This window comes from Haliotis rufescens, unplaced genomic scaffold (assembly GCF_023055435.1).
Source record: "Haliotis rufescens isolate VD_foot unplaced genomic scaffold, xgHalRufe1.0.p SCAF_12, whole genome shotgun sequence".
Lineage (NCBI taxonomy): Eukaryota > Metazoa > Mollusca > Gastropoda > Lepetellida > Haliotidae > Haliotis > Haliotis rufescens.
Window position 1 is genome coordinate 36,513,027 of NW_025963802.1, and position 21,906 is coordinate 36,534,932.

Consider the following 21,906-nt stretch of genomic DNA (forward strand, 5'->3'; position numbering starts at 1 on the left):
AAGGGGAAGTGTACACGCAAAAATCACTTTCTTTCTTTTTCTAAACAAAACGCAATTTTAGGATTAATTAGTATCTGTGTTTGAAAATATACACTCATTTTTTTCACAGTGAAAGTAGGAAGCTCACAATAGTGTGAAAATGATATGCCGTTATGAGGCCTTCGTTTTTCGAGCTAAACAGGCCTGAGTTATCCCCCTTAGATTATGACGTAATTGGTGCCAATTCAACTGGGTCCCTGTCTATTCTCAACGCAAAAGATATCAAGTACCAGTTTGCGGTAAAACAACATGGCCTACGACACACTCCGGCGCAGTGGTGACTCAGCATAACACTATGCTGGCTGGCATCTGAGACGCTAGAATCACACACCTAGACCTACACCACGTGAAGCGGCTCTAACAAAGCATGATGACGTCATAATGTTTATCAATTGGCACCAATGACGTCATATTGCAAGGGGCATAAGCCATGGTGTTTTTGTTGTGGAAATAGAACACTTGGTAAATGTGAAAAATATAAATCGTTTTAATGCGAAAAATATGTTAATTAATTGTGAGATTTTTATATTTTTGTCTATGACACTTCTAGGTTAACACTTTTAATGTGGAAAAAGTACAAGAAAAATAGGTTAATTTCCGTGTGAACTTGCCCTTTAACAGTACGTGTTGTTACCCTGCCTGGTGCTCAGTGAGCCTCTGCATTGAGGGTATAAAACAAGGGCTAGTGGGCTAGCACTGTAAAACTGACATAAGCAGTAACACGCACGCACGCACGCACGCACGCACGCACGCACGCACGCACGCACGCACGCACGCACGCACGCACGCACACACACACACACATGTGCATGCATCCATTTCATCTTACCTCGTTTTGTTCTCTATGATGGGCTGTAGCGAGGATGTGCTTGAACGGGCATACAACCAAACTCTCTAACCCAATATATGCTGAACGCTAAGTTCAAGGATCTAAATGATCAGAAAGAACGCTTCTGTATTTATTCGTGCAAGGGAATTCCCAGGGGTTTTCCCAGGAATGTGTAAGTAGGCCGTCAGTGTTTTGAGTCTCGTTCCTACACTTAAGAACTGCACGCACACATACACACACGCACACACATACACACACGCACGCACGCACATACACACACACACGCACACGCACGCACACACACACACACACACACGCACGCACGCACGCACACACACATTATAATACCGTTTTTAGTCAGGACACACACACTCTATAAAATCGGATAGCCTGGACTACCACGAACAGACACAGTCACACTTTATTGATAAACAAAACATTAATGACAAACTTATTGCAAGAAGTATTAGACGCTATTTTCTCTCTCTCTCTCTCTCTCTCTGGATGCATGCACGTGTGTGTGTGTATGTGTGCGTGCGTGCGTGTGTATGTGCGTGCGTGTGTGTGTGTGTGTGTGTGTGTGTGTGTGTGTGTGTGTGTGTGTGTGTGTGTGTGTGTGTGTGTGTGTGTGTGTGTGTGTGTGTGTGTATAATGCAATACTCTTGCATGTGAAGATAAACCCCATTTCACGTAAAGTTGTCAAGACCTCACAAACACGCGCAACAAGTACGTTTCATTGTCATAGTAGTACCTTTGACGTCAAATGTGGACATTTATCTTGATATCACCTTTCTACAGAATCACGTAACAAGCTGAACTTATACCCGAATGTTCGTCAACACATGCTAGGTATTGTAGAATTCACATGTCTAATGCATTGTCATCCAACGCATCAAGCCACAGGTTTCGTTACATTCGGGAAATAAATCAAGGAAGTGTCACCACCCGGGGCGACTCGGGTGCTTAGATAGCCATCAAACAGGGTCACCTTCATGTCCTCCCCATGAAGCAGGTTTAACTATCGCCTTCAGACAGGTGCCGCGGTGTTAGATGACCACCTGCAGCATCCGCCAAACCCCCACACAGCTTAAAGACTTACATACATGTATTTACCTGTGCAGGTTTAGCAAGGTGGAATGTTGGTATGAGAGAGAAATATTAACCATCTGTGGTACGCTTTGACTACTTTAAGATTATTGCAATTTTGTTAGAATATTAACCATGTTTTATGTTTTTAAGTATTTAAGATGTATGCTATTTTGTTAGATTAATAGCCATGTTTTATGTCTTTGTGTGTTATTAAGGGTTAATATCATGAGAAATTATCTATATGCAAACAGGTTGCCTTTTCAGGGATATTGGGCTGTGGGGTAGCCTAGTGGTTAAAGCGTTCGCTTTCACATCGAAGGCTCTGATTCGATTTTCAATATGGGTACAATGTATGCAGAAGACCTGTTCTGGTGTTCTGGTGTTCTGTGATTGTGTCCCCTCTTAGGGATATATTGTTTTGTCTGTATACATCACATCATCAGGTCCTTCCTGTTCACAGGTGCTGGATCGCCTGAAGATGAGGAGGAAGAGTCGGATGGTTCGACTGTGAATATTTGCATATTCATGTTTTTCTTTCCTGATCATTTACGTTTGTGAATCTGGTGCCTGGAACGAGGCAGAAGTATAACAGCATTTGTTGTGGAGAGGTTGAAATCAGGATACAAGTGGATAAAGCGTAGAACGTGGAAGATATTCTTGCCAGATAACCGGAAACATCACGTCGAGAACCTCGGATAAAGGCTATGGAACATTGGGTTGTTGGTGTCTTGCTCCGCGTTGCACTTGCTATGTGTCTTATAGGAGTGACTCGCACTCAGAATAGTGCGGGGTTTGATCAGAACCACAACCCAGACAACTTCAGCTCGGCGTCTCCAAGTGACGCGAACCTCGACAACACGTTCACCAATCTGGAATCACCCATTTTTGCCTTTGAGAAGGAACTAGACGATGCCATCCGACGTCTCGGCCTAGAGGAAAAAAAGTTTTTTGACACAGGTGAGTCAAAACATGTAATTGCGATACTTTTTGCATGAAAGCTTTAATGCTGTCAGATGCGTTTCCCTGTTTGGGTTTGCTCATATGAGATGCTACACGACATCTGTGGCAGTTCTTAAATGTAGACCCGTGAAGATCCGGGTAGAGAATAGGTTTCAACAACCAATGGACCGCCTCCGTGGTCTAGTGGTAGAGCGTCCGCCCGGAGAGCGGAAGGTCCGGGGCTCGATCCCCGGCCGCGTCATACCAAAAGACGTTAAAAGATGGTACTTGTTGTTACCCTGTCTGGCGCTCGGCATTAAGGGGCTAAAACGAGGACTGGTCGGCTCGGAGTTAGTATACTGTGTCTGAGTGGGATATTCATGTTAAACTGCGGCATGGTATCTCAGTGAGCTAGCACTATAAATCGGCATCAGTCCGGACTTGTACAAGCAGCCACACAAACACACACGTACATGCACGTCGCTATATAAGTGCAATAATCTTGGACGCGACGTTAAACCCCATTTCACCTCACCTCAACAACCAATGCTTGCCGTAAGAGGCGACTATGCTTGTCGTAACGGGATCGGGTGGTTAGGCTAGCTGTCTTGGTTCATGCATGTCATCGTATCCATATTGCGTGAATCGATGATCATGATATCATCACTGGATTGTCTGGTCCAGACTCGATTATTTACAGACAACCGTCATATAGCTTTAAATTTGTTGAGTGCGGCGTTAAACAACAATCAAACAAATCATAATTTAACAAGCGTGTAATATGATAATTAGTACCTTGAACGAGGGTTAAATATACTGCCGGGCAAAAGAAAGTATACACTCATGTTTGGTGCTGGCAAAAAACGAAACAAACACGAAACGGTTATTCGATGGTTATGTATTTCATACGGGCATGTAGTCGTGTTTTAGAGAATAAGTTTGCACCGTTTCCGCAACTGTTTTCAGCCTAGTAACGTTTTGATACCGTTTGTAATTTCAGGTCAGTTTCAGTGTTCTTTGTATTGCCCGACACTTATCTATATTTTTCTTTCTTTTATCTCCAGGTGTTGATTTCCTCGGTGGATCTTCTGCCATAGCCTTGCATTCCATGATAATCAACACCAAGGCTGAAGCTGTGAGACTGGGCATCGCGGAGAGACAGAGGATCTACGCCATTAAAGCTGTCTCCAGAAGGTAAGGCACACAGAACAGTGGAAGCGTTATTCCAAAGGCGCATGTATAACTTGTGTATTATCTCTTGAAATGTTCAATGGCAAACATCAGATTTGCACTGTGAATATTTTGGCAAATAGTAACTTTCAAGGTTTTCGTTCAATGAGGAAGAGTGAGTATGGTTTTACGCCGCTTTTAGCAATATTCCAGCAATATCACGGCGGGGTACACCAGAAATGGGCTTCACACATTGTACCCATGTCGGGAATCGAACCCGGGTCTTTGGCGTGACGAGCTAACGCTTTAATCACTAGGTTACCAGACCGCCCCTTCAATGAAGAAGAACTATGAAAACTTTATTTCCTGAAGAGTCGGGTGTTTTTTCAACCCTTACGCAAATCTGTCTGTCATACGCAAACTGTTTCACGCTTTTCATGCATTCCCTTTCATCCCCAACGTTATTTACATCAATACATAAAATTAGTAGTAGCGTTATTCAAGGTAGTAAATATCGACAATAATACAAACGATTTCCATGCCATCAATAAAAATATAAACGGATATTTCTAACTTTGACAAATATCTCTACATTTTGGACTGTGGGCTGTTTCCTATCGATTTCTCATATTCGAGGGCTGACTATGCGAGAAGGGTTATTTCGTTTGGTATCTTTGCTTTTACGTATCGAGAATATTCTTTACTTCAACAAAATTCCCATCCTTTTTAAGAAAGATATTGGAAACGCGACATGATTTTTTGAAATCTATATTATATTATATAGCATACTGGCATATAAAAGACTTATATTCTGTTAACAAACTCGACCTAAAATCCGCTTTTTCCGAACACATCCTGAAGTACCTTAACCATAACATTGCGCGGACACCAGAAATGAGCTTACACCAATAGAAATAAAAGTAATAATAATTGAATATTATACGCTTTTAGTTGATGCCAGATATTAACTCTATTTCCAAATATCTATATGTGAGTATTTGTTTATGCGCTACGCTTTGTAACGATGGCTCTATTGAGGACAAAGTCCATCATGTGTTTATCTGCCCGTTTTACGCATCATTAAGACAAAAGTATATTCCTGTTAGATTTGAATAATTGAATATTATACGCGTTTAGTTGAAAGATGCCAGATATTAACTCTATTTCCAAATATCTATATGTGAGTATTGAATGAAAATATACTTGTTGAAATACATATGGGAACGCATACAAATATATCGCGAATGTTTTACTGATGCGTTCAATGTCAATGAAACATGTAACACAGAGAAGTGTTAGTATCGTGTCTGTATCACAGTTTCTCGCTTAAACAACTGTCGGTGTAGGTACATGCATAAAACAAATACTCCAATGTATATATTATGTTCTCTTGCAGAAGATAGGACATTGTTTATGCATAACGCTTTGTAACGATGGCTCTATTGAGGACAAAGTCCATCATGTGTTTATCTGCCCGTTTTACGCATCATTAAGACAAAAGTATATTCCTGTTAGATTTGATAACAATCCATGTGTTAATACCTTTCGCAATCTCTTAAATAGCAAAAATGACTGTATACTCAGAAATATAGCTAATTACAGTAAACTACGGTTATAACGAACTCAAAGGGACCACTATTTTTAGTTCGTTATAACCATAGTTCGTTATAATCATATATACAGCATAACTACAGCAAATAGTCGGGACTAAAAAGTTAGTTCGTTATATCCGTCAGTTCGTTATAAGCGTGTTCGTTATAACCGTAGTTTACTGTATGTGAAGCAAATCCTATCACTACGTACAAAGACCTAATGCTATGCCTAAGTATGTTTTCAATGTAAATTGCCTCAATTGTTTGTAACTATATATAACTGAAATGTACATGGGCCTATGGCCTCCATACATGAATAAAACATCAAATGTTTTATTCCCTTAATTCCTTAAGCTTCCATCAGTATATGTTATAAGGATATGTGGGAAAAGTCGTCATATAATAAAACTTTTATCCAGGGCCCCGTTCCACAATGCGATCTTATCGCTACGATTGTCGTAAGTCTATGTTAAAGTAAGGGAATTACGATCGCCTTAGCGCTAAGATCGCTTTGTGTAACGGGGCCCAGGTACATACATGTATTATGGCTTTTATTTCCACAGCCCTTCTTTTGTCAATTCGAGTCGATCTGATGTAATCTCGGAACTGAGTAATTTGTTTTCGGAGAGCGAGTCGGACTTCAGAGACTTGTTCAGGGACGTGGGGAAATGTCCGACGGACGAGGTGGTTACATGTAACCCGACGTCTCGCTTCCGTACATTCGATGGGAGTTGCAACAACCTGAAGCACCCAAGATGGGGGAAATCCTTCACCCCCTTCAGGAGATTCATACCTCCGGAATATGATGATGGTACTATGAGATGTTTCAAAATGAATTGGCTTTCTGATTTGCCAAAAAAGAGTGAGTGAGTGAGTAGGGTTTAACGCCGCTTTTAACAGTATTCCAGTTACATCACGGCGTGTCAGCTTAATGTGGGAGGAAAGACCGAAGTGATGCAGGTCTTAGACGTTTACCACTTCGGTGAAACCCACGAGCACGGGTATGGTGCTGACAAACCTAGAAACATAATCAGGGCGAACCGGGATTCGAACCCACAATTATAGGTTTCTGGCGTGTCCAAGGGACGCAACTCTGCACAGCGAATCGCGGCGCCTTAGACGACTGGGCCACCCGTGCCCCCTTTTTGCCAAAAAGAAAGCATATATGTAGAAATATAGTAAAACGTAGCTGTCGTTTTTCTAACCTGCCGAATATGTTACTTTTATTAGTTATGGCCAAAAAACCTCAGCGTAGATCAATGCTGGCGAAAGTAACTTAGTAATGTTCTGTTCTTTTGTAGACGAACCATTTATAGAACCATATATTGTATGAGTATTTATTCATCATGAATTTCGGAACCTTAGTATGAAACAAAACTTTATATTAGGTTGTTGACAAAGGCGAAGAATGTAGGAATGTTTGTTATAGTAAACTAGGCGACTATGCTTGTCGTAAGAGGCGACTAACGGGATCGGATGGTCAGGCCCGCTGACTTGGTTGATACATGTCATCGTATCCCAATTGCGTGGATCGATGCTCATGATATCAAACACTGGACTGTCTGGTCCACGCTCGATTATTTACAATCCGCTACCATATAACTGTACTATTGCTAAGGGCGGCGTTAAACAAACAAACAAACAACACTTGCCTTTTGTAGTTACAGAACGTAGTATCGCCTCGTGATTCTAGACTAACAGTATATCAGCAACTAGACCTGTAAACTTTTAAGTCTTCCTTTGTGCACCGTATAACGATAACCGTATGTCCATAACTGTTTCAAACAGCGGGCAAGAGAAAATAAACACCCATGGTTATTTGATGGTGATGTGTTTGATACGGGTATCATAGGCGACATTGCACCTTAAAGGGAATCAACACTCCAAGTTTGAAAGTACTGAAACATGGATCGGCTTTTTCTCCGCGGATTTAAAATTTGCTTTTTTATAATTTCGACTGGTTTATACTTTCTTTTACCCGACAGCTTATGTTGTACAGGCTCTTCACATATCCATTTCTTAAGGCTTGATTGTGTGGTTAGGTGTGTCCAAGCCCCGGACACGTGGCAGAGATGGGTCCCCCCTCCCGAACCCTCGCCTCGTGAGTCACACCCTCCACGCCAGTGACGAGAATGTCCCGGATGCACCGTCCATGAGTCACATGGTGATGCAGTGGGGGCAGTTTATAGACCATGACATCACCAGTACCCCAATACACACAGGTAGGTCCGTTCATAGACCATGACCAGTACCCCAATACACACAGGTAGGTCAGTTCATAGACCATGACATTACCAGTACCCCAATACACACAGGTAGTTTCGTTCATAGACCATGATATCACCAGTACCCCAATACACACAGGTAGGTCCGTTCATAGACCATGACATTACCAGTACCCCAATACACACAGGTAGGTCAATCATAGACCATGAGATCACCAGTACCCCAATACACACAGGTAGGTCCGTTCATAGACCATGACATTACCAGTACCCCAATACACACAGGTAGGTCCGTTCATAGACCATGACATTACCAGTACCCCAATACACACAGGTAGGTCCGTTCATAGACCATGACATTACCAGTACCCTAATACACACAGGTAGGTCCGTTCATAGACCATGACATTACCAGTACCCCAATACACACAGGTAGTTCCGTTCATAGACCATGACATTACCAGTACCCCAATACACACAGGTAGGTCCGTTCATAGACCATGACATTACCAGTACCCCAATACACACAGGTAGGTCAGTTCATAGACTATGACATTACCAGTACCCCAATACACACAGGTAGGTCCGTTCATAGACCATGATATTACCAGTACTCCAATACACACAGGTAGGTCAGTTCATAGACCATCACTAATACCCCAATACACACAGGTAGATCAGTTCATAGACCATGACCAGTACCCCAATACACACAGGTAGGTTAGTTTATAGACCATCACCAGTACACCAATACACACAGGTAGGTCCGTTCATAGACCACGACATTACCAGTACCCCAATACACACAGGTAGATCAGTTCATAGACCATGACCAGTACCCCAATACACACAGGTAGATCAGTTCATAGATCATGACCAGTACACCTAATACACACAGGTAGGTCCGTTCATAGACCATGACATCACCAATACCCCAATACACACAGGTAGGTTAGTTTATAGACCATGACATCACCAGTACCCTAATACACACAGGTAGGTCCGTTCATAGACCATGACATCACCAGTACCCCAATACACACAGGTAGATCAATTCATAGACCATCACCAGTACACAAATACACACAGGTAGGTAAACTTTACAGTCGTGCACAGAGGGGAGTCCAGTTTATAACAAATAGGCTTTACAGCAGTTCTAGTCTGTCACACAGATCTAGTGCAGCCCGTGCAAGTCTATGATAAGTGACACCTCTAGCTTACTGCAGTTCTGAAAATGAAGAGAGTTTCTGGGCTCCTTTTTATTATTATTTTTAGATAATTTAACAAATGTTTTTGTGTAAAATATTTTCATTTCAGAGACAAGAAGTAAGTCTTCATCAGTATGGTCGGTGTCTCTAAAGCTTGTGTTACGGCTTGCCTAATCCATTGTTTGATGATATTCCCGAGTTCTGCATTGAGTGAGTTGGTTTAACGCCGCTTTGAACAGTATTCCAGTTATATCACGGCGTGTCAGCTTAATGTGGGAGGAAAGCCCAAAATGATACAGCTCTCAGACGTTTACCACTTCGGTGAAACCCACGAGCACGGGTATGGTGCTGACAAACCAAGAAACATGTTACCTCACTGCCAAGTATATCGTGCCATACCTCACTTACTTGTGACGTAATTTCTTTGTTTCCCCGCTCGAGTTGCTGAACTGTTGGCATTACATTTGCAACATACCAACCTCAATTCTGTATCTCGACGTAATGATGTAAGACGACATTTTCTGGATATTTTACGATAATTTCCGAATGAAATAGACCTAGGGGGAATAAATGCCTAACTGTGGTATTGTTACCGATACGGACCAAAGCACGCATGCAAATGATATACCTTCAATGTAATAATGTGTGCGGTAAATACAATCAGATGTTCACCGGTCCCTGGGGCGACACGGGCCGGTGTACCCTCCATGTTAGTTTATGCCCCAGAGCCTGACGGGAACATAACGGAACATAAACTAACATAAGAGTGATCATGAACCAGTGTCTCCCTCGAGATCGATCGAAAACCTACAATATACTCGCCGCGAAACGAGAACCACGTGAGTATGGTTTTACCCCGCCCTTTAGCAATATTCTAGCAATATCAGGGCAGGGGACATCAGAAATGGGCTTCACACATTGTACCGTACCCACTTCGGGAATCGAACCCGAGTCTTCGGCGTGAGGAGCGAACGCTTTAACCACTGGGCTACCAGACCGCCCCTGCGAAGAATAGAAACATATAGAGAAGTATTACGTTAAGAAGAGACGTTTCCAATGTGTACCACTAACAAAACTAACAATCAGTCAAGTGTTACTACAGAGTGTCTTTATTCTTATCATGATATGATGTACGTGATTTCCAAACTTTACAAGCTAATCCTGCAAGAGACAAATAGTGCATCTCGTATCATGGATCTATGACGTCACATGTGAAGCGTTCATGACCGTCGTTCACACAACATACCAGTTTTATTCGTTTGTGCATCGAACCAATCTAATATCCCTTGAATATGAGTAACTCTTCATATATTAACCAACATGTATGGTATTCGCGTTTCTTTTGTCGGTGAGTATATATCCTTTTGCATGCTGTCATTGCAGGGCTGAACGGTTCTATTATAAGATGCTGTATCGACGATATCCCAGCCGACACCCCAGCGGACGTTATCAAGCAGATCGCTGACAGGTATTGTTTAACGCCGCACTCAGCAATATTATAGCTATGTGACGGCGGACTGTAAATAATCGAGTCTGTACCAGATAATCCAGTGATCGATATTGTGAGCAACGACCCACGCTGAGGGGTACTACGAAACGCCATCATCCAAGTCAGGGAGCCTGATCACCCAATCCATTTGGTCGGCTCAAGACCAGCATAGGTTGCTAGGGGCCAATTCCAATCCGGAATCCCACAGCGTGAATTCGACCCGTGAAGGTCCGGGGTAGAATAGGTCTTCAGCAGCCCATGCTTGCTGTAAAAGGCGACTATGCTTGTCGTAAGAGGCGACTAACGGGATCGGGTGGTCCGGCTTTCTGACTTGGTTGATGCATGTCATCGTATCCCAACTGCTTGGATCGATGCACATGATGTCAATCACTGGATTGTCTGGTCCAGACTCGATTATTTACAGACCGCCGTCATATAGCTGGAATATTGCTGAGTGCGGCGTTAAACAACAAACAAACAAACACGGCGTGAATTCAGGTACATGTATGTATGATAATGATATAGCTGGTTACCAGTATCGAATTCTTTTCCAACTTAAGACAAAGGTAAAAGATACTCAGTGCCATTATTGAAGGGGCACCTAGCTCTGTCGGGTGTCAAACATGAACATATGCCAACAAGCGTCAATAGGTCTGAGTATGTTGACAGTGTGAAGAACATGTTGTTTATGCCTATGTCACACTGATTGGATGTTTTGTATCGCCCAACATGATGGACACACCAGATATTGATCTACACGCCCGAAATATTTTTTCAGACATTTATCGTCATTACACCTCCAATGTCATTTCAAGACTCCCCTTGTATTCGTCGGTAGTGTGATTAAACATGAAACATTTCTGTTGCAGGGATGTCTGCCTCCCCATCCCCATCCCCCCGAACGATCCCAAGTTCCGGAACAGGACATGCTTAAACTTCGTACGCTCTATTCAAGTTGCCAACGCCGACTGCCAATTTGGTAAGACTTATGTCAAGCAGTTTTCGAAATAGCTGCATCTTCCCGAGGCAAGAGAGTTAATTGACTATAAAAGTCCAGTTTCCACCCTTGCCGAATAAGGCTGGAATTCCTGGGCTCGATCGTAGCGCCACCAGTGGTTATTATGAGTTATGTCCCTTCTATGCCTCTCCTATGGACCAATCAGATTCCACCCCTTGTATCACTTGCATTTGCTTCAAACAAAATGGCGGCGCCCAGTCAAGACGATCTGATCGATAATCAAGAACTTCATTGTTATAAAACGGATCTTACATCGCGAAGTGCATCAAATCACGTGAGCACCTTGATTAAAAACATGAAATGATTTGGAAAATATCTGCTGATATCGAGTTGGCGATGCACATGCTTTGCAAATCCTGCAATCGATCGAAATCTACACGGCAGTTTACGAACCGGATATCGATTTTATTGGGCGATTTTGATTGGATTATGCATAGACTCGTTAGTCCAGCCAAAAAGGAACTCCATAATACCAGCCTATTTCGGCAAGGATGGAAACTGGACTTTTAAAGTCAGTTAACTCTCTTGCCTTGGAAAAGGGTGAAATAGCTGCTTCCCGCCAGCGAAATGCCTGTGACTTTTAAATTGGGCTGGTAACATTTCTGTAAAACTGGTCCGACTATCTAGTTGAACTCTAGTCAATACTTAGTCATTTCTACGAATACAAGTCAGTTAAGGTGTCATTTAATGTCAAAGTCTATTGTCAGTTTGTTTTCATTTCGTAGCTTACCGGAAACCCACGCACAGATGTAAAGTAGGGCTATTAAAATATGACAAGGGCTTGCAACATTTTTGTGTAAACAAGCCCTCCTTGGCCAGTGAACTTTGAACCTGATTCATACACTAATGTCCAGCCATATTTGGTTATTATGGAATAACAGTTGAATCTTTCTCAACCGGACTCCCAGTAATCCGGATCTCAGTCAAAGCCCAAACAAATATGCGGACAGAAATACTGCTTGTCCGGACCTCCTGCAGTGTGGGTTCCGGGCAGAAATTTCGGGACATTTTATTTTGTAAATGACCCTCCCCTCCCGGCTTGTTTCCCACATCTCACTGTGCTAGTTACAAACGGTATGTGTCTACAACATAGCTTGGATGACAGAATAAACACGCTTGAACATGTGTCTGTAATTCCTATTGACTCAAACGTGTCCGGTCTATACAAGCTTAACGAAAGTTGGATGGTTGGTTTGTTGTTTTACGCCGCACTCAGCAATATTCCAGCTATATGACGGCGGTCTTTAAATAATCGAGTGTGGACCAGATAATCCAGTGATTGATATCATGAGCATCGATACGCCCAATTGGGATCGATGACTTGCTTTAATCAAGTCAGCGAGCCTGACCAACGGATCCCGTTAGTCGCCTCTTACGACAAGCATAGTCGCCTTTTACAGCAAGCATGGGTTGCTGAAGACCTATTCTATCCTGTAATCTTCATGTGTCATAATATAAGGGAATTTGGCCAAGAAGTTTGAAGTTAAACTTAAGCTTGAGGTAATCGATGATCTGATATCGATCAAATATGGTCAAATAGCCAGTTTTTACCAATCTGAACTAGAGTTTTATATTTAGATCTAGACATAAAGATTCAGACTGACAAACAACTCTCCACAAGACTGTATGACAAGAGGGATGACTTCAACTTCCTAATAGTCAACTTTCCCGTAATGTCGAGCAATATTCCACAGCTCCAGCTCTTGGTATCAGCATGCTCTTTCTACCAACATTTTCATACGACTCTTGCTCAAAAGTTGTTTGATCAGGGTTACAACATTCAAGGCGGCAAACATGATGTATGATGCAATCCTCTGTTTTCACTTTTGACCGTATGTTCTCGTTTTGTTTCGGCTGAATACTTTACTTGCCTTTGCATGTGTTTGTGATAAGTGCCATCGGTGGATCAGGATAGGCTCACCTATCACTATTTGATACTGACTCATAGAGACATGCTTATGACATAGTCGGAATCGTACAATGGACTTTGCTTTTAGCAGAGATTTCTCATGATTGTGGAAAGGGGTTTGTCGCATGTTTACATCAGTTATTTTAGATCAAGGTTAGTTCGTAAAGCTGCAGGATAAACAATATTCTCTCCTGTAGCGTATGATCACCCCATTTGAGCGGCCACGATGTTACTTAGAACTGATACGTTTAAGTTAACCTATCACAGTCAATACAAATATGAATCATGAGTTGTTCAATTAATCGCACATTAAATAACTTAATCTTAGATTTCTGTAACTGAATGATGATGATGATGATGATTATTATTATTATTATAATTTATTATTATTATTATTATTATTATCATCATCATCATCATCATCATCGTTGTTGTTGTTGTAGTTGTTGTTATTATTATTATTATTATTATTATTATTTTTATTATTTTTATTATTATTATCATTATTATTATTATCATTATTATTATTATTATTATTATTGGGTATTCAAGTAGGTACAGTTCATGGTGAAGTTCTGGGTTCCATTTTCCACCGGGTACAATAACTGATGCGCATTGTCTGTGTACCATTTATGTCGGCGTTAAAATCTACTCATTCACATCAAACAGAAGAAAAAGTTTATAATTCGGCATTATTGTTGTTATATCTTTTATAACTGGATATTATATCTGTGACAGAGCCGGTGGAGCAGCTGAACCAGATCACCGCCTTCCTGGACGGGTCCATGGTCTATGGATCAACTCGGGAAGAGCAAGAGAAACTCAGACTGCATCGCAATGGTATAGTGCGTGAGTGAGTGAGTGAGTGAGTGAGTGAGTGAGTTGTATTTAACGCCGCTTTTAACAGTATTCCATTCATATCACGGCTTGTCAGCTTAATGTGGGAGGAAAGCCCGAAGTACTACTTCGGTGAAACCCACGGGCACGGGTATGGTGCTGACAAACCAAGAAACATAATCGGGGCGAACCCGGATTCGAGCCCACAATCATAGGTTTCTGGCGTGCCCAAGGGACGTAATTCTGCACAACGAATTGCGGCGCCTTAGACGACTGGGCCCCCGTGCCCCCCACAATGGTATACCGGCAACTACATTATGAATTGTCAATGCAGGGGAATAACTAGCCTCGATTTTTTGCCGAAACAGATTCCATTTGGCGTAAAGAGCAAATAGCTGTGGAAATAACATGAAATTATATGAAATCATAAGACTCCCACAATCACCTCGAGCTCTTTATGCCTAACGCCGTTATAGTAGTATCTCCCTTAGGGGTAGGAGTTAGGTTATTGGTAGGGGTAGGGGTAGGGGTGCTTAGATAAAAATATGTTTTTCTATAACCGAGTATCTGTTATATACGACTTTGTTGTAACATTCTTTCACTTTTTGTTTTTCTTCAAGTGTTTATATTTATTATGTTAATTTGTTATATTTGTCAGTGTTAAGACATCTAACATCACCAACTAAAACAATAACTGAAAAGGACATTTCGTTTGATAAACATCAATAATATGCCGAGTTTAAGTCCCTTTTTAGGCGCGGGGATTAACCGCTATAACACCATGTACTAATTGACTCACATTGTCATTCACAGGCCTGTTAAAATTTCACGATCTGCAGCTTCTACCCGAATCAAAGTTGAAAAACTGCGTTCCTGGAAAACCACAGCACTTTTGCTTCATGGCGGGTTGGTATGATTCAAATAAACCTCACGTATCATGGCCTGAAATAAAAATTGCCAGTTATTTCATCAACGGCATGTCTTTTGATTCGCTAATCAATTATTTTTATGCTGCCATAAATCGGTTATGTCACGCCCACTACTGTTTCCTGATTGGCTGTTAATAGGATGGGCGTGGCTATAGTCGCTTCATTGCGCTGAACGATGTCACTAATTTAGTATCGTTGTCTACTAAATTCTGTGTTAAATAAGCAGTCTGTGAAGTTGTTATCGTTGACATATTTACGAGAATCGACTTCAGTAGGGTTGGTCACGTACATGTGACACTATTCTTAAAACATGTGTACATGTTGGATAGCATATTGCATTTAATCGCAGTGTAGGAATTTTAACACTCGTGGCTTGTTATTTTTATTTTTGGAAGCGAATTAGTACCACAGTCTATTTTCTATCATTTACGTAGATAATACTTTCATCTACGAAGATGATACTTTTTCTTAGACTGTGGCACTAATACGCTTCCATAGTTATTGCCATCTGACCAACTTCGGCTCACCACCCAGCCTGGGATGTTACCGAATATGGATATAGAATTGCACTCCCTTCTGGTTAGGTTCTTTAAATAGAACATGCGTATTTCTTCACGACAGTTCATTTCTTCAAACCAAACACGGAAACATTAAAACTGGATATTCCCAAATATTAATTCTACGCCATTGCCGGAGATATAGACATATATTAAGTTGAGATCATTTTATAATTATTTAATTCATTTATTAGGTGATGAGCGAGTTAATGAGCATATGGGTCTCACCAGCCTGCATACAATATGGATGAGAGAACACAACCGAATTTGCCGAATCCTGAATCGACTTAACCCTCACTGGGACGATGACCGAATGTTCCTGGAGGCCAGGAAGATTATAGGAGCAATGATCCAGAAGATCACTTATGATGAGTTTCTTCCAGTCCTCCTCAACAAGCCGACCAGAAAATCCTTCAACCTTGTCTCAAACCAGTGGGGCTATCGCAACGTTTACAATGAGAATGTAGACCCCAGCATTAGAAGCGCTTTTGCTACCGCAGCCTTTCGTCTAGGACATACTCTCATCCGCGGAACATTCTCAAAACTTGTGACACCGTTCGAAATATCTGGAGAAGCAACCTTGTTGACTCTTTTCGGAAACACTTCTTTCATCTTAGACACGAGAGGTCAGTCTATCCCGTGGCTGCTTGGCGGAATGACCAGAGATCATTCTAGAAAGTTTGATCGTTTCCTAACACCGGATGTGACGGATAACTTGTTCTTGGACAAGGATGGTAACAGTCTGGATTTGGCATCTCTGAACATCCAGAGAGGGAGGGATCATGGGATGCCAGGCTACAACGCCTGGAGGAAATGGTGCAACCTACCGGAAGCGGAGAACTTTGGAACTGGAAAGGGTGGGCTTGTAGATCACCCAAGTGATGCAGCTCGAATACTCGGAACCTTATACAGGTAAATCATTCGGCAGCATCTCAATGGAAGGATTTAATTGTAAATACAAGCGACCAAAACCTTTCGGTTATCATTAGAAATAAATCAAAGGAGTGCATTGTACTATATCATTATCACTATCAAATAGTGTTATCACGGTATCACGAAATATGAACGTATCCTGCCCCACCGATGGCACCCGTCACAAACACAAGCAAAGGCAAGTCATTCAAACCATTCTTGTTATAGAGTCGGAATCGTACAATGGAGATTTGTCGCTTTCATCTACACATAAGCATACAATACGAGAAGGTTTCATACATAAAAACATGTAAATATGCCTCGAAAACAGTATACTGTATAAGGTATAGCCATTTTAAAAAAAATAGTATTTTGGGGGTAATGTCTTCATGACAATAGTAATACATCTTTCCGAAGCAAGGGAATTAACTGACTTTAAAAGTACAGTTTCCACTTTTTAAGTCAGTTAACTCCCTTGCCTCGGGAAGATACATTTATAGGGCAACCCTTTCAATTTCATGCTGCATTTTTCACATCCTATCATGATTCAGCCACATGATCATTTGTTGAATGTGTACTTACGTTTCAGGGTGCATTGGCGCCTACCGTAGACATTTGTCAAAACTAAACCAACGTCATATGTTAATGTGTCCTTGAGGAGCGGGATATGTGTACATATATAGAAGGTGCTTAACATTTTTACGACCGCCTCCGTGATCTAGTGGTAGAGAGTCCGCCTGGAGAGCCGAAGGTCCGGGGTACGATCCCCGGTCGCGTCATACCAAAAGTATGGTACTTGATGTTACCATGGCACTTAGGGGCTAAAAACAAGGACCGGTCGGCTCGGAGTCCGTATACTGTGTCTGAGGGGGTATTCATGTTAAACTGCGACATGGTATCTCAGTGGGCTTGCACTATCTATCGGCATCAGTCCGGACTGGCAAAAGCAGCCATCCACACACGTGCATGCACGTCACTATATAAGTGCAATAATCTTGGACGCGACTTTAAGCCAATTTCACCTCACCACACCTACAGGGAGATTGATATCTGGTCACTGCATATTCAGTCGCCAATGCTTGTGTCGTAATTCTTCACATGCTTGGCGCATTTGCATAATTTCTGTAACGCTATGCTTATCACTGTGGAGTGAACTAGACGGGTTTTACGTTGCTTTTAACGATAGTCCAGCAATATATCGGCCGTGTACACCAGAAATTGACTCATATATTAATTGACTCGAACCCAGGCTTTCGGCGTCAAGAGCGAACGCTTGCACCACTTGGCTACCCATCGCACTAATACACTGTATAACATGATATCACGTTTATGGACACAAATGTTGAAGTCGTGTTCTGTACATGTACACAAACTATGCACTGAGGCATGGTACCGATGAGGTTGCCAAGCAACCAGAACCCTGCCTGACAGATTATAACCTTACGTTCACTGTTCCCAGTCACCCGGACGACATCGATCTGTTCCCTGGTGCCATCAGTGAACGCCCGCTTCCTGGTGGTGTGGTCGGAGCAACCATCGCCTGCATCATTGGCAATCAGTTCCAGCTTCTCAAAGAAGGAGACAGGTTTTGGTACGAGACAGGGTTGGAGCCAGTCCGGTTCTCTGTAGGTGAGACTTTAGGATGCAATGTTTTACTCATCATCGTTGTGCCTTTGCACTACAACAGGTTACCCTAACGATCCAATGTGTATGGTGTCCGAGAGGGGACATCGCTTTCTCGCCCTTAAGTACGGCCGCGAGAAAGCGGTACAAAAATACCACGAGACGATAAAGCGATAACACGAGGCGAGAAAGCGATAACACGAGGCGATAAAGCGATAACACGAGGCGAGAAAGCGATAACACGAGGCGAAAAAGCGAAAGAGCCATAAAGCGATAGAACGAGGCGAGAAAGCAGTAGAACCGATACAAGAAAGCGATAGAACGATACGAGAAAGAGATAGAACGAGAAAGCGACAGAGCGAGTAAGCGATATTTCCCATAATGCCTACATTAAAAAGGTTTTTGCTGATATTCAGTGATATTCGGCTCGTGTTATTGATTTTTCGCCTCGTTCTATCGTTTTATGGCTCTTTCACTTTCTTGTCTCGTGTTATCGCTTTTTCTTCTCGTGTTATCGCTTTTTCTTCTCGTGTTATCGCTTTTTCTTCTCGTTTTATCGCTTTCTCGTCACGTGTTATTGCTTTCTCGTCTCGTGGTATCGCTTTCTTGTCTCGTGTTATTGCTTTCTCGTCTCGTGTTATCGCTTTCTCGTCACGTGTTATTGCTTTCTCGTCTCGTGGTATCGCTTTCTTGTCTCGTGTTATTGCTTTCTCGTCTCGTGGTATCGCTTTCTCGTCACGTGTTATTGCTTTCTCGTCTCGTGGTATCGCTTTCTTGTCTCGTGTTATTGCTTTCTCGTCTCGTGGTATCGCTTTCTCGTCTCGTGTTATTGCTTTCTCGTCTCGTGTTATTGCTTTCTCGTCTCGCGGTATCGCTTTCTCGTCTCGTGTTATCGCTGTATTGCTTTCTCGTGGGCGCAATTGAAGGCGAGAAAGCGATGCCCCTTCTCGGCCACAATAAATGTGCGCCGCAGCGTAATATTACATATATCGTTAAGTGGCAAAGAAGACGAGCTGACGTAGGGATTTCAACTTCTATAATCTTTCTGTGGAACGTTTCGGTACGGATGCTTTTTATTCTTATATTCCACAAGACCGCCTCCGTGGTGTAGTGGATAAGTTCGCCTTCCCGGGGGCGGCCGCCTCCTACCAAAAGACGTTAAAAGATGGCAGTCGGCATTAACGGGCTGGTCGGCTCGGAGTTAGTATACTATGTCCGAGTGAGGTATCTCAGATAAGGACAGTAAATCCGTCCACGCATGTGCATGCACGTCGCTACATTAAATGCATGATTTTCTATTCCAATGATTGAGTAAATGGTTTACTTAAAAACTTTCAAGACTTAGTGTTTCATTGATCTACACGTATTTATGTATATATACTGTTTCATACAGGCCAGCTCCACTCTCTCCGCTCAGCCTCGCTCGCCAGGGTTCTCTGTGACAATGCGTTCATGCCCCTCTTACAGCCAAGCGCATTCCGAGTACCGGACTTCATGTAAGTGTGATCCGATTGTTACATGGTTGTTGACGTCACATCGAAGAAATGGGTAGTCCTTAAATAATATATTCATATATTCGGTAGTCCGGGGCTGCGGACTACTCACTAGTCAGTGATAACACGAGATTGGGAATTTTTTTTACTACAGCACTTGCAAAACGTATTTAGATACATGTATTAAACGATCTGGTCATGCATACACTGAAGATGACTTAAGTTACACATAGTTGTATCTTTCTTCAACCATATGAAAAGTCAGAAGGAATGGGTGCATAGTCAGAAAGAAATGCGAACAGTAGTGACTTGTAGTGTAACCATAGAGTTCTTGATAAATTTTTGTCATTAAACAATATATCACTGACTAACCACGGGTCCGGGTAGTCCTGTGGGTACCCGGGTCCTACTCAGTACCCACCCGATCCGGGTTCCCGAGTTACCCGTCCTAGCCCTAGTTGAGAGGTGCGTTGGCCATATTCTCACTCAATTTCGACTGTTTTGCAGCCGTAATCCCCTGGTCCGATGCAGAGATCTGCCAGAGCTTGACTTAACCTACTGGAGGGAACTCCGTCCTTTCTGGAGCACGTGGTCCGTGTGGTCACCGTGCATCGACGGCATGCAACAACGTCAACGGAGATGCAGCTTCAGCTACAGCCGATGTATTGGTCCGGACATTCAACAGCGATCATGCCAGATGTTTCCACATATATCCTTCGCGACATGGACGATGTGGTCAAGCTGGTCATCCTGCACGAATAACCTTCGACAGAGGAGCAGATTGTGCCTGAGGAGTTTAGTTCCTGTCCACACCTGTATTGGAGATACGGCACAAATGATGGGGTGTTTTCAGCAACACAAGTTATGCCCATTTTCTCACTACAGCATAGCGCGCAACGCTTGTCTGAGACAATTCTCAGTTCAGAACTTTGGCTTAGGTGTTTTTTAGTATTTACATTACATGGTGGGGGTACATTATCAGGGAATTAAACAGAATAATCAAACCAAAGACGAGAACATGTGTAGAAATGATATTTGTACATTGAGATTTTTTGCAAATTGGATATTATATTTTTATAACATAATTTATGGTGGTTGATGAACATTAATAAAGCTGATAACTGTCAACGTGTGTGTTAGTCCTCAAGTGTTTTGGGACGGTCGGGTAGCTTAATGGTTAAAAGTGTTTGCTCGTCATGCCGAAGATCCGGGTTCGATTCCCCACATGGTTACAATGTGTGAAGCCCATTTCTGGTGTCCTCGCCGTGATATTGCTACAACATTGCTTCAAGCGTCTAAAAACCTCACTCACTTACGCGTTGTGTTTTCATTCATACAACGAGAGGCATTGCGTGTGTTTCGTATTATGTCTAACATTTTGTTTCTCAGGAATAAAGTGAAATATCCCAGCGAAAGGTTCAGTTCAATTTGTTATTTTGTTATTTTGTATGGAATAATAAGTAAAATGGTTATTCATATTAACGTGATCATATTTAACAGTAGCGTTGACACTTAGCTGAAAATGTGTGTGTGTGTGTGTGTGGGGGGGGCAAATTAACTGTGCACGCCAGAAACCTAATATGACTGTGGGTTTTAATCCCGGTTCTCCCCGATTATGTTTCTTGTTTTGTTTGTTTGATTGTTTAACGCCACAGACATCAAGACCCCAACTATATTTCGGCAATCAGAAAATATTCGAGTCTGGACCAGACAATCCAGTGATTGACATCACGAGCATCGATCTACGCAAATGGGATACGATGACATGCATCAAGAAAGTCAGCGAGCCTGACCACCCGATCCCGTTTGTCGCCTCTTACGACAAGCATAATCGCCTTTTACGGCAAGAATGGGTTGCTGAAGACCTGTTCTACCCCGAATCTTTACGGGTGATTATGTTATCAGATTTGTCAGCACCATACCCGGGCTCGTGGGGTTTCAAACGTCCATGACCTGCATCAGTTCGGACTTTCCTCCAACACCAAGTTGACACGCCGTGATATAACTGGAATATTGGTCAAAGCGGCGTTAAACCAAACTTACTAAGT

General features: G+C 42.4%; 1 protein-coding gene across 1 annotated transcript; it reads left to right on the plus strand.

Moving 5' to 3' along the window:
* The first annotated feature begins 11,429 nt into the window (after positions 1-11,429).
* On the plus strand, positions 11,430-21,268 carry LOC124136538 (peroxidase mlt-7-like). Its single transcript, XM_046502456.2, has 7 exons — positions 11,430-11,559; positions 14,246-14,347; positions 15,158-15,250; positions 16,025-16,742; positions 18,202-18,371; positions 19,759-19,861; positions 20,366-21,268. The coding sequence occupies exons 1-7, from the start codon at positions 11,430-11,432 to the stop codon at positions 20,805-20,807; spliced, it is 1,758 nt and encodes a 585-aa protein (XP_046358412.2). The 3' UTR covers positions 20,808-21,268.
* The last annotated feature ends 638 nt before the right edge of the window (positions 21,269-21,906 follow it).

Coding starts and splice junctions, on each gene's coding strand:
- LOC124136538 (XM_046502456.2), top strand. CDS start 11,430: ATGAAACATTTCTGTTGCAGGGATGTCTGCCTCCCCATCCCCATCCCC. Junction 16,743..18,201: donor ATACTCGGAACCTTATACAG/GTAAATCATTCG, acceptor CACTGTTCCCAG/TCACCCGGACGACATCGATC. Junction 18,372..19,758: donor GCCAGTCCGGTTCTCTGTAG/GTGAGACTTTAG, acceptor TGTTTCATACAG/GCCAGCTCCACTCTCTCCGC.